Genomic DNA, 13168 nt, shown 5'->3' with positions numbered 1-13168 from the left:
ACAGTTTGAACTGGTAAGTTAATGACCAAAATGTAACAGTAACCAAAGAGGAAATTTCATGAGAGTTCAAGCAGGGGCTCCATGTGAGTCAACAGGAAGGTAGGGATGAAAAAGGCAAACGCATCATTTGCCGAGAATGTCAAGATGTGTGGCAAGAAAGACATCTGCCAAAGTATACCTGTCTTCCCAGCCAGCTGTTACTGCAGCTGCATTTCCCCAGACAGCGTTGAACTGGGGGAATGCAGAAATACTCAGGGTGTCATAAGTGTGGGAAATAAATTGTGGCGTAGCAGCTTGAATTGTTAATATTGTAACAGCTAGTCAAAAAGTGCTGACTACAGATCTTTCTTCCTCATGCTGTTTTTCCACCGAGTTTTCACTCTGAGAGAGAGACAGCTCACAGAGCCCTCGCTCCTATGAAAAGAAACTACACGCAGGACTCTGATTCCACCTTTACAGAAGAACCTGACCCCGATAGAATTTCTAATGAAAGTTAGACTTGAAGCGCCGCCATTGGTGCTCTAGTTCTGATTATTCATTCTCAAATCCTGCTTGTTATTGTTGTAATATTGTTTGAGTATATTTTTTGTATATTCTTGTATTTTGTTTTTTGTGACCATTGAAGCAAGAGGCAGGAAACGTTGAGAAGTAGGCTTTCCCACCAGCGACAGCACATTCATTAATCCGCCATCTGTAGCACCCTCAGATCACCTGGACTATGCTAGCGGGCCCATAGCCCACAGGGAAAACATGGCTAGTTTCTCTGTCCCTTTGTCCGGTTGCTACCTCTTTAAAATTTAGTAACTCGCTGACATCAGTCTCTCGAGAAAGCAGACTCTCGGTGCTACTCGTCAGGATACACCACGCTCTCTGCATACCTACGAACTCAAGCAGAGCTTAGATTGTGGCACTGGTTTTTAGAGATTGCAAGGAGTCCATATGTTTTTTTTTTTGTTTGGAATTTTTGACATTGTTTTCTGGCGCGGTGGTAAAGATATACACCGTTTGAGCGGTGCACTCTAACCATTGTCCCTTCAACTTCAGAGCATCAGGGTCGATAGCCAGAAAATAAAAACAGCGTCAACAATAACTAAAATGCAGAGAAGACAACTGTAATTGCAGAGAACCCCCTCTTCTCAACACTATAAATGTACATCGGAACATAATGGTGATGAAAATAGAGGGTGTGGAAATATGCAGGAAGCCCACCTTTGTTTCAGGGAAACTATGTAAATTAGGGGAAACCAGAGAAACTGTGGTGTGTAGAAGGTGATTTGTGCAGCTGGGGATTAGTCTGAGTTAAAGCTACACCAGGAGGAGTCTTGAAACCTTGAAACTTGATGATTTAAAACAATTACATTCCTCCTGAAACAGTTTTCGAATGTGATGCCTGAATGCCTGATATCAAGGCAGCGTTTCCAGATCACGTTTGTCATGTAAAGTTTGGATTTTGATCTTGTCTACCTTTTGTATAGAATGCACATAGATTCGTACATTTGTTTTTTTTGTGCATTTAAGGTGAATTGTGTTTTGTAAAATGACTACTAGAGTGTTTGAAGTGCAGTTTGGTGGTCAGTAATAGTTTGATTTAGACAATAAGCAACTGTTTGCATACTCGAACTGTGTCTCCATGCAAATGAATCTTTAATTAGTGAATTCTCACTTCTTATTTGAAACTGTTCACCTGTGATAAACCTTATGCTGAAGGGAAGGTTACAGGAGCACCCTATACTAGTTTTCAAGATGTGTTGCTCACACACGGATTATGTAGATATTTTAAAAAGATGTTGTTATTGACACAATAATATTAATTTTAACCATATGCCCCAGCCCCTTTTTTCCACATATGAAAGTGCATTGTGTGAGTGACATACTGTACATTTCATTCCTATCGTTCCCGACCTTGCATGTAATGAGTCATGACAGAAATACACCTATAATCATGTTTAAATATCTTTACAGCATACATGTACAATATATTTACTACACCTTCTCTGAAGTCTCCCTGGAGTGTACGGGACAAAAAGTCTGTTCAGAGTTCAGTCGTTTTTGTGAAGGAGTGAAAGGCAAAACAAAGTTGCTGTGGGAATGGCCTGTGGGAGTACTCGCTCAGAGGCAGGAAGGCGAGGGCACAGACGTTACGGGCAGGTAGTCACTGATAAAAGAAACTGTGTGGCCTTCACTGTCCTGCCTGTGTGTTATTCCTAGACCATCATACGGGAGAACAAGGAGCAGCTTCCTGTAGAGATCCAACCACACACTGGCCCTGAGGACAAAATTCTCAAGTAAGTCTCTCATCGCTGCTGCTCAACATTGAGGTAAACAGCCATTGGACAAGATAACGAGGCAGCACAGTTATGGCAGGTCTGACCACTTTCCTTTGTTTTAGTGTTTTCTTTAGTGTTTTTCGTCTTTTGTCAGCAAAGTAAACAACACCTCAGGGAAAACGTCTCATTTATACAGTGTAAATCCCCCCTGAACCAAATCCCAGGCATATTTTCAACTGTAAAAGCTCTGATAACATATCTTAAGTTGATCAGGTATTAGATAACAGTGTTTTTACTGACCGTCAGAATAGTTGCTCTTATAGTGGCTCTGTGGATGTCAGTGTCAGACCACTCAGTCCCAGAGGCCTGCTCTTTTTTATTTATCCTATTTGAACATTTCAGCTTGGGGTCTATTGTTAGTCTGTTGCCAAGTACCCCCCCCCCTTGGCCACCTGTTTGTTTGATGGTGTTTTCTGTAATTATTGGTGTCCCAGTTCCAAAAATACAATCTTGGAATATGGGCATCATATGAACCTGGACTTGCTGGTACGTTCTTGGACATGACAAGGCCTGTAGATGTTTATAAAGAAATCCACCACAATTCCTTCAAAGTCTTCACTACATATATCACTCACTGGACAGTCATGGATATAAGCTGTAACTTGACTGGTTGGTGGAGGCATACAACCATGAGGCAGTCATTTTTTGTGTGTGTTTTTTTTCATTCATCCATATTTTATAAATTTAACCCACCACATTATGTGAAAAGGGGTTGCTGTGGCCTTCTTCTGTTTTGCCCTTATTTCACTGTTATCCACAGTGTAACCTGTCTCATCCTTCTGTGCTTTTATTCAGGGTTTACTCCGAGATGTCACAAGTAACAAACAACCTGACGCATCCACGCTTCCAGATAACAGAGGAAGAGGAGGAGGCTGATATCATGTGGTGCTATAATCACATCAAAGACTACAGGTGAGCAACAAAACAAATGCACAACATACATTCACAAATTCATGGTGACTCAGTAGTACTCTTTCATTACTCAGTAATCAATACAAAATTCAAGCTGTGGGATTTAGCTTAGTTATGAGGTATTGGTAAATATAAAGCAGAATCATCATAGATGATCCAATCTGACTGTCCATCAACAGAGCCAGGCTGTGCCCATGCATAATAAACACTCAATAGTTTACTCTACAGTGAGCAGTAAAATTGAGATTTTAAACACGTTGAACAATATGTATTATTTCACACTGAAACTTTCTACTCAACTTGCTCGAGAGCCCAGCGGTCTTTATGGTTAGTGCCAGATATTACACCACAGAGATAAAAATGCACAGTATGTGATTGTAGGTTTAACCACTAATAGAGGTTTATAAATGCCACACGTTTATTATAGGTTCCAAGTATTGTGTGTGGCAGTATTCAGTACTCCTTTTACAGAGGAGTACAGAGGACTGAGTAGTGTTTAGTTGACGAGGATTTTCTGATGCCCGTCACGGACCAGATTCTGACTGGATCAGGTTCAAATTATGCTTTTCTGACTTATTCTGAAGTCTTAACTGTATCAATTTTGTCTTAAAAATTCTAAAAAGTCTCAGAAGGAGTCAGCTTTTCTTTAAAAAGTGCACAGAGTCTGAAATGAGAGACGAGTTGAGTCCAGGGAGCTTTATTCTCTTTACAGATCACAAAGCACGAGTATGCTCTGCCAAACAAACCGAAATTCACTGTGAAACTTCACCTTTTATGCTACTATCGGGAGTGGATACGTGGTCAGGCCACATCCCTGTACTCCCTTTTTACCTCTTTTTTTCTCTCAATTCTAACGGTGTCTTATCAGCTGGTGTCCTTGGCTTCTCTATCTATTGGCTTCTGGTGGTTTCAAGACACCCCCTAGGTGTGAGCTCTTACTTTTGGTGTTTTATTGGTGTCGGTGCAGTCACTGGGTCATTTTTTAAAAATAGAGCAAAACAGAGGGCAAAGCACAACAGAGAGACCAAAACGCACCCTGACAGAAAAATGAATCATTAGGTAAACAGAGTTATGACTTACAGATGTGACTCAATAGGTAAACAGAGAGGTGACTCACTAAAACAGGCGTAAGTGTTTACACTTTTTTTCTCAGTCAGTAGACTCTATTTACAAGGTATCGTCTTCATGCACCTGTTTTCCTGTGCTCCAGAGTATATGCTTATGTGAGGATCCTGTTGGATCTGTGAGAAACTGCGAGAAACTATGCTTATGTAAGATAACGTAAGTCACACTGTATGACCACAGCTCACATGCAGTACATTCTGACAGCCTGTTGAGTCTAAGGGTAGAGAACTACATATCAGAGACAGATCAGGCCGGACGGCTGCATTGACCAGCCATCGTCTGGAGACAGAACTCGTTCAGAAAGAGACAGGCCATGACCTGCTCTTTTCAGGTTTGCAAATGCTCCTCCATTGACAAAGCAGTACACTCTGTGCCATATTACCTTTTAGATGTAAAGCAGGAAAATACCCTCACAGCAAGAATGTAAAATAATTAATAAGTAGAGTAACAGAAATAATCAATATTTATACTAAGTAATAGGGCCCGACCCTAAAGGATGAAAAACAAACCAATGAATTGATTCAGTCAGTCTCAGTTCTGTAGGTTGCTACTTTGTTCTTTACTTGTGAACAGTGACTGTTACACTTCAGACACACAAACCATATAATCAACCCCAAACAGGCATACACTCTCCCCCAGTGTGAGTTGGCATTTCAGCTTACATTACTAATTAGACCAGTACATATTGAATTTGTCTACTGAAAGAGTCTAAACACATGGCAAATTATCCACGTTAAATCTGTCAATATAAACACTTCCTGTTTGACTATAGTGCAGTTCTTATTATTGATGCACTATTGTAACGACAAAAACACAAGAAAAGAATCAAATACTGCATATACTATATCTATCTATCTATCTATCTATCTATCCATCTATCCATCTATCCTTCCATCCATCCATCCATCCATCAAATGTGTTAGATCTTGCTTTTTGTCTGCCAGCACATCACTTACGGAGGAGTCCTCCATGTCACTCATTTTGTTAATTTGGTATTTTTTGTCATTGTTTCTGTCCGCAGCTGAAGATATACACCATGTTAGCACTTCGTTGTCTCTTAAGCTTTGCATCATTAGACTCGAAGACTGCCTCTGTAATTAATGGGAACCGTTCTCCAAAGTAAAAATAATTAAACTACAGAGAAATAAAAAAGAATTGTAAAAACTTCCTCTTTAACACCCCCTCTCGCAGTCTTCAGTCTTGCAGTTCATTTCCCTGTCAGCTGTTCCATTGCATCATCTCGACAAGCCCAAAGATTAAAAGGTGTAAAACTTATTTCCAGAGCCAGACAAGTAGGGCTTTTAACTTTTTCTCGTTGCTCTTTAATCCCACGTCACAGCCTGCTGTGCAGCTGTGCAGGTTTGACAGTATTCAGCTCTTACGTCATCTTGTGTTATGAAAAACATTTGGTTCTCGCTGTCGCCTGACCACAAGTTCAAGGCCGTTCGCTCATTTCCTCCGCTCACATCCTGTGTGACGAACACATTTCAAACGATGCGGTAGAACAAATCTGAAATAAGATTTGTGTCTGATTACAAATGATAATATTAAAACCCCCTTTTTTAACAATCAAACCATAATAATACCACTTCATTATTTATTATTTATTTCACCATTTACCTTCATATATTAATCACTACATATTAATTATTACACCATCTTACTTTCTTGTCCAGATTTCTGCATGTATCCACAGGCATGTCCAGTTTATCATCAGTGCTAAGTTTAGGCCTGAGAGTCATTTCCATCTAGCATCTACATTGGTTATACTGCTGAACTTGAATGCAAATATCTGCATGAAGTCTTCAATGTTATTCAGAATTAAGAAGATAATGGTTTATGTTTGCTTCTCACACAATGCTTTGGCTGCTAGTAAATAGCCTTTTTAGAAGGAGTAATACACAGTTACAGTAAATGCATCATGTAAAGTGCCTCATCATCTCTTCTTTCTGTAGTATCAGCAGAGCATTTCCCTAAACTAGCAGTGTTTGGCTCGTTAAAGTGGACAAACTATTCTACATTTACAGAATGTAAACTATAAACTTAATTAGCTTCAAAAGACCATGAATGATATGTCCAAACACAAAATCAACTGGGCTGAAACCAAAGGGGGTCAGTAGTACCCTGACATCACTTTTTTGGTGGATAAAAAACAACACCGGTTACACCAGCCTCTGTGTGTTATGCCTCCACCACTCCCCCAACCCTGTACAGTTGGTATGTGGTCGGAGATACATTTATCATGGTGCAAATGGAGTTTTTCTAAAACAATGAAAGCCAGCCCAGTGATGGATGGGGACTCTATGTCAGTGAATTTAAGGAGACAACATTTAACTTTCTTGGTCCTTTTCAATGCCAAAGTAGCTAAATCCAATCCATGTAACCTGTACATATTTATGCTGTGATTAAATCCCCTTTTCATACCCCTACAGTGGAATGACTACAGAAACAGAAAATAGTGTAAATGAACTATATTGTGAATTTGGCTGTATTAAAGCACTGTATAGGAGACCACAGAGAGCATGAGAGGACTGAACGGAAGTGAAAGGGGCTGGCACTCTGCAGAGTGTCTAGCTATGTTTAACCTCAAAGTGGAGGCTGTTTTGCAGGAACAACAACACATCAATACAGCCGTTGTCACTAACCTGTATTTATGTTGAAATTGTCAGAAAATGTGGGGACCATAATTTGGTCAGCTTGCTGTCTGATGTACTCCTTACCAGATGGTGGATGCGATGGGCAGCTTTTTTTGCCACCTGAAAAGTAGACAAAGAAGAAGAAATTGGCTCATGTCCAAATGAGTCTCCAATTAAAGTCAAACTCAGATTTTTAGCTTCACACGTTTGTAAAGGAAAAGCATATTTTTTAAATCCAATCAGTCGTCTTGGAACCTATCCAAAACTCCAAATGGACTTTCACATAAGTAACAACTTCTTTTCTGACAGGAAGCTGAGCGAGGAGCGACCTCATGTGATGCTTAACCAGTTTCCCTGTGAGAGCATTGTCACTGTGAAGGACTGCCTGGCTGCCGTGGCCCGCAGAGTGAAAGGTGGCACAGCGCCTGATTGGCTACCAGAAACCTTCAACCTTCAAACAGAGCTGCCAGAGTTCATCAAGCATTATCAGCTGAGGCAACAAAGGTTGGAGTCTAATGATTTTTAGTTAGCGCTCATTTGGATCTGAAATAGTACTTAAGTAGTAGTAATCAGCACTGAACAAGATGAAGTTTAATTAAAAACTCAAGTTATGAGGCGTCACCTGAAAATGAAGTTGCATGCTTTTCTTGTTGCTGATGAAATGCCTCGGATTCATAACGGTCCCTGTCGTTCGATTTTAGACTGGCTAATATTCCTGTGTGTTTCAGGGGAGAGGATAACCACTGGATCTGTAAGCCCTGGAACCTGGCCCGTGGACTTGACACACACATCACCAACAACCTGGACTACATAATCAGACAAAGAGAGAGTACACCAAAGGTACCAGCACACATACAAATAGACACTATTGTCACCTGAAACGCTCCACAAGTATGAATTTTTCTCTCCTTTTAGGACTTTAGTTCACTAAACTGAAGGTTTGTAACAGTTAATCAAAAAGTACTTAAAGCATACTGTAAGAAAGGAATTGCTGATCTTGACTAATGGATATAAAATAGGCAGGATACCAGAACGTATTCCTACTAATCCTTTTCATTAAAAGATGCTGGTTGTATTAGGTCCATTAGTTGTTCTCCGATCTCCATTAAGTTTATAAATATAATGGCTGAATCCTAGTTATGCAGTAGCAACACACATATGCCAGTGACTATAACGAATCACAAGGCAAAATTATGTCAGCAGAAAGCTTAGGAAGATACTTTACCACTATTCAGGTGTTTTCACTCAATGCAATGCTGAATATGTTCAAGCCAGCCATGCTATCATGGCAACAACTGCATTGTCCATCATTCAGTACTCAGACAAGATGTTTTATTGTTTTGTTACTTCTAACTGTGTGCTTGTGTGTATGTGTGTCTTTTTTGTAGGTGGTGTGTAAGTACCTTGAAGATCCAGTTCTGTTCAACAGAGAGGAAGTGGGAATGGTTAAGTTTGACATTCGCTACATGCTGATGTTACGCTCTGTGCAGCCTCTGCGTCTCTATGCCTACAACGTCTTCTGGTTGCGCTTTGCTAATAGGTTGGTCAAATACACAGATTTGTTAATCTCAGCAGCCTCCAAATTCCTAATTGGATCTTTCATTGACAGTCTTTCTTAGATTGTCTCTTTTGTCTCTTTCTGACACTGCAGGCAGCTGCAATGAAAGACAAGGGACAAAAAGAAACGTGCTAACTCAGCAACACTGTTATTAGTAAGACTGACTGAACATGGTGTTTTCCCTCAACTTAAATATTAAAAAATATACACTTCACCAAATAACTGAATAATTGATCATTGGATTGGGTTAATCACAGTGTGAATTTGAATTCACAGCCAGTGTCCTGGATCTCTGTTTCGAGATGGATAATAAAATTTTACAGTCTACTGCCATGATAGTGGCACTGTGAGGCTGTAATGCTTGTTGTAAAGAAAACCAAACCAATGATAGATACAACAACGTATTGTACAAGAAGAAAAGTGAAGGGATCACCAAAATCATAAGGATTATATGGGAACTATGGATATCTGGACCAAACATAATCTAATAATTTAGTAATCTGGTAATCACTGTGAGTAGTAGCAAGGTATTTCAGTCTGGACCAAAGTAGTGAGTAGTAGTCAAGAAAACACTCAAATTTAAGAGTTTACTCGCAGTTGGCATGTCCTCATTTTGTTTGTGATCAAGGTAAAATGCAGCAATAATCAAGTATCAATACAGACAGTGAACCCTTTCTGCTAAATGGACAATAATAATGGATAACTTTATTTCTACTATCTAGACCTTTCTCCTTGGACCATTTTGATGACTACCAGAAGCACTTCACCGTCATGAACTATGCAGAGGGTGTGCAGCTTAAGCAGGTACTTTGTTATTGTTGCTTTGCCTGTTAGCTCATACTAGCACTGCCTATCTGTGAAAGCCATCTGTGGTCACAAGAACGTGGTCACTATGACATTGGTGTTGATTATGAAATTTAATGTCACCAAAAGAGTAACATATATAATAAACATCTTTATAGGCATCTTTTCTAGTCAGAACTTTTAGCTGCCTCTAAAACAAGGCTATTTCAACTTTTGTTTAATAAACTGACATTATCTGGCATCCTGGTGACCTGGTGGTCTACAATTTGTACCATGCAACCACATTGTGCTCAGTTTGGCTCTGCCAGGGGACCTTTGTTGCAGTAATCATCCTTCTCTTCCTGTCTCTCCTGTCCCTCTTAAAGGATAACTTTCGTTTTTTACAACCTGGACCTTATTTGTAGCATTAAAATACGGCCATTTACTCACCCAGACAACTTTGGTGGCATTTGGAGTCGTTTTGAAGAAATTAGCCCCAGAGGAGCGGCGCGTATATCCGTATAATGCGAGTACTCGGGGCATCCATGCGCAGTCTCTATATAACACATAATCTGCTGCGAAACTCGTTCATATTTCAATATTTTGTTCTGATATGCTGGTGCTATTCCCCTCTGAGCCTGTGGTGGCATGTTATCAACATCCGGCGTCTCTAGACAACTACCTCTGACGTGGATGATGTCATTACCGAACGCCGGGCGCTGCGGGCAACCAGCCACAACACGGCTGACTCTGCGGCGGTCGGCTACGAATACGCAATAACGAACCATAGCTGTGCCAATATACAGCTAAACTGTCCAACTGCCGGCTCAGAGGGGAATAGCACCAGCATATCATAACAAATATTGGAATATGAACAAGTTTTGCTGCAGATTATGCGTTTATAGAGGCTTCCCATGGATGCCCCGAGTACTCGCATTATACGGATATACGCGCCGCTCCTCTGGGGCTAATTTCTTCAAAACGACTCCAAATGCCACCAAAGTTGTCTGGGTGAGTAAATGGTTGTATTTAATGCTACAAATAAGGTCCAGGTTGTAAAAAATGAAAGTTATCCTTTAACTGCTAATGACGGGGATCTCCTACTGCCTCGCCAAGGACCAGATACTGACTGGATCAGGGTCAAATTATAATTCTTTGCCTAATTCTTAACTCTTAATATTATCACTTATAATCTTAAAAATTCTAAGTCTTAGGAGAGATCAGCTTTTCTTCAAAAAATGCACAGAGTCTGGAAAAAGAGTCAGAGTCCAGAAGAGTTGAGTCCAGGGAGCTTTATTCTCTTCACAGATCAAAAAGCCCAGGCAAGTCCTGCCAAAAATGCCCAAATTCTGTTCTGCGCATCACCTTTTATACACTTGTCAGAGGGCTTGGCCACACAGTTTGGCCACATCCTTTTTATCAAGTTACATCTTTACACTGATTTTATTGGTGTTTACATAGAGGGGGGTCTTCCCCTTTAATGCATAATTAATAATCTCTTACCTAATTTCTACTGGTAATTTTCCACTGTAGCCTTTAGGGATTTTCCACTGAGATCCCTCTGGCCTCAGTATCTATTGGGATCTTAGGAACTTTCCAGATTACTGCTTTGTTCTAAGTTTAGCAAGTTATCTCTATTCTAGTGTTTTTATTGGTGTCTAGCCAACTCTTAGGACATTTTTTAAAAAGATTTATATAACAGAACATAGGCCAAGCAAAACAGAGATAGTACTAACTAAACAGACATATGACTCACTAAGTAAACAGAGATTTCACTAAATAAACATAGATGTGATTTCTTAAGTATACAGAGTTAAGAGTAAAGAAACATGTTCAGAAATCCTCTTCATGTGTCTGTCTCCCTCATGCCCCTGAGCACAGAGTGAGCACAGAGTGAGCACAGAGTGAGCACAGAGTGAGCACAGAGTGAGCACAGAGTGGACAGAGTGGAGTGGCACAATCTTGTCATGTAACCCTCAGATCTGACACTACATTTCCCCCCTTTCGTGATGACAGCATCACGACGAGAAAGTAAAAGCAGAATACATTGGTTCATAATACATGCAGGTTTAACCTCCTCTGCAACCAAAACACTAACCGCACAGATCCAATGCGCCAAATACTGAGACGACAGCAGAGGGTATGCGGTATTTTGACACAATGTAAATTGTGCATACTAAAACAATTCAGTAGTCTTAAACATAAAAGATAGTCTTAGTAAGAGGTAACTATAGGAATCAGTAGTATGATAAAATCATCCAGTGTTTTTACTAGAGCAAATAAGCAACAAATGAACACAATTGCATGTGAATATGAGATGTTATCATCACAAGGCACTTTTCTTAACAATCTTGTTAGTATGCAGCAAACTATTAACCTAAATGTTATGTTACAAAATCACCATAATAAATGATTGTCAATCAGAACACATTCTTGAGTATATATAAATTTTAAATCAGTAGTAGTTGTGAATCAGCAGGATAAGACAAAAGTTATATGAAAGTCCAGGTGTTGTGAGTTTGGAAAAAGTTAGTCCGCTTGGCAATAAGAAGGAAAAAAAAACTGGTCATTGGGGCAGATCAATGACCATATGAATCATCCAACGCTTAGGATTACTCCTCTGGGTCAGGAAGGTATGGCAAAGGTTGCGGATAAACCAACTGACGAGCAGCTCTCCGGCGTTGAAGGCGCCTGCTTTGGTATCGCAGACCAAAACGTATGGCCTGCAGCAATTTACGACGTTCAGGTGGGAAGGTAGCACGCAAGGCAAGGTACTCATCATTACTGAGCTCTCCCAGCCTCATGATTCGTTCCATTGAAGCTTCAAACTGCATAGCTCTAGCTGCAGCAGGGCCATTCATTGCAGGCATTCCAGACAATGGTGGAGTTGGCGGCCAGGTGGGGTTTGGCTGCATTGAAGTTACCACAGATCCCAATGGTTGTACAGGGACGTAGGGCAATGGTCCTCCCACGAAGGTAGCTGGACGCAACAGCGGGGTTCTCGGGACATCAGGTGGGAATGGGAATGGAGAAGGTTGAGGAAAGGAATGAGCCTCGGTTCCCGGTGACAGCGGCTGCTGCTCCAGAACTTGTGGTCTCGGGGTCCAGTATGGCGGTGGTGGGTCACGGGACCGATTCCCCAGCGGTAGGAGGCCTTGGACAGGTGGCCAAATTTCAGTTGAGTTGGAAGTAGAAGGCATGTCCTCCTCTGTTCTGTCCACTGCCATTGATTGGTGAACAGCTGTTTAACACGAACATTAAATGGTGGCTTCATTATGGGATACTCTGGTGAATTGACTGAGTTGAAGTGAAGACGTTCATATGTAGAAACTTAGCTGCTGAGTTAGCATCCGGCCCTTTTGTTGGTATGGCTTCAATCCATCTGCTGAATCTGTCAATCACCACAAGCACATATCTGTATCCTCTCACACGTTCAACCAAGTCTATATGATCCATCATTAGATGTCTAAATGGTCCATCTGGTGGTGGTATGTGGGCTATAGGCGCGGGCTATAGGCGCTGAAAAAGCTTTCCTGACATTATGTCTGGCACATACAACACAATCATTCAATGTCTTATCCACTGTGACTGCCAAAAATGGTGACCACCAAACAGGTCGAAGACGTCTTAATACTTCCCCCCTTGCGCAATGGTCCTGGCCATGCGCATCAAGAATAGCCACGCGAAGCAATGTTGTAGGTAAGACAAAATGACCTTGTGGTCCGCGCCATAAGTCTTTTGTAGGGCCGTCCTGAGTATTTTTGACAGCACCTCGTTTGAGCCAAACACTTTGTTCATAAACACCAGCATGACGTTGTGCTTCAATT

At 40.9% G+C, this 13168-nt stretch overlaps 1 protein-coding gene across 1 annotated transcript in view; it reads left to right on the top strand.

The window, feature by feature from the left end:
- The window catches only part of ttll12 (tubulin tyrosine ligase-like family, member 12), a 30547-nt gene that overhangs the window by 4214 nt on the left and 13165 nt on the right, over positions 1–13168 (top strand). The window contains exons 6-11 of the mRNA XM_041964368.1: positions 2209–2285; positions 3123–3239; positions 7310–7504; positions 7729–7840; positions 8389–8540; positions 9281–9362. Coding sequence (XP_041820302.1) covers positions 2209–2285; positions 3123–3239; positions 7310–7504; positions 7729–7840; positions 8389–8540; positions 9281–9362 — 735 coding nt within the window. The remainder of the gene's footprint in view (positions 1–2208; positions 2286–3122; positions 3240–7309; positions 7505–7728; positions 7841–8388; positions 8541–9280; positions 9363–13168) is intronic.

The sequence above is a fragment of the Chelmon rostratus genome, chromosome 22, assembly GCF_017976325.1.
Source record: "Chelmon rostratus isolate fCheRos1 chromosome 22, fCheRos1.pri, whole genome shotgun sequence".
Taxonomy (NCBI): Eukaryota; Metazoa; Chordata; class Actinopteri; order Chaetodontiformes; family Chaetodontidae; genus Chelmon; species Chelmon rostratus.
Note: the sequence above shows the minus strand (reverse complement) of the source record. Positions and strands in the feature narration are given on the sequence as shown.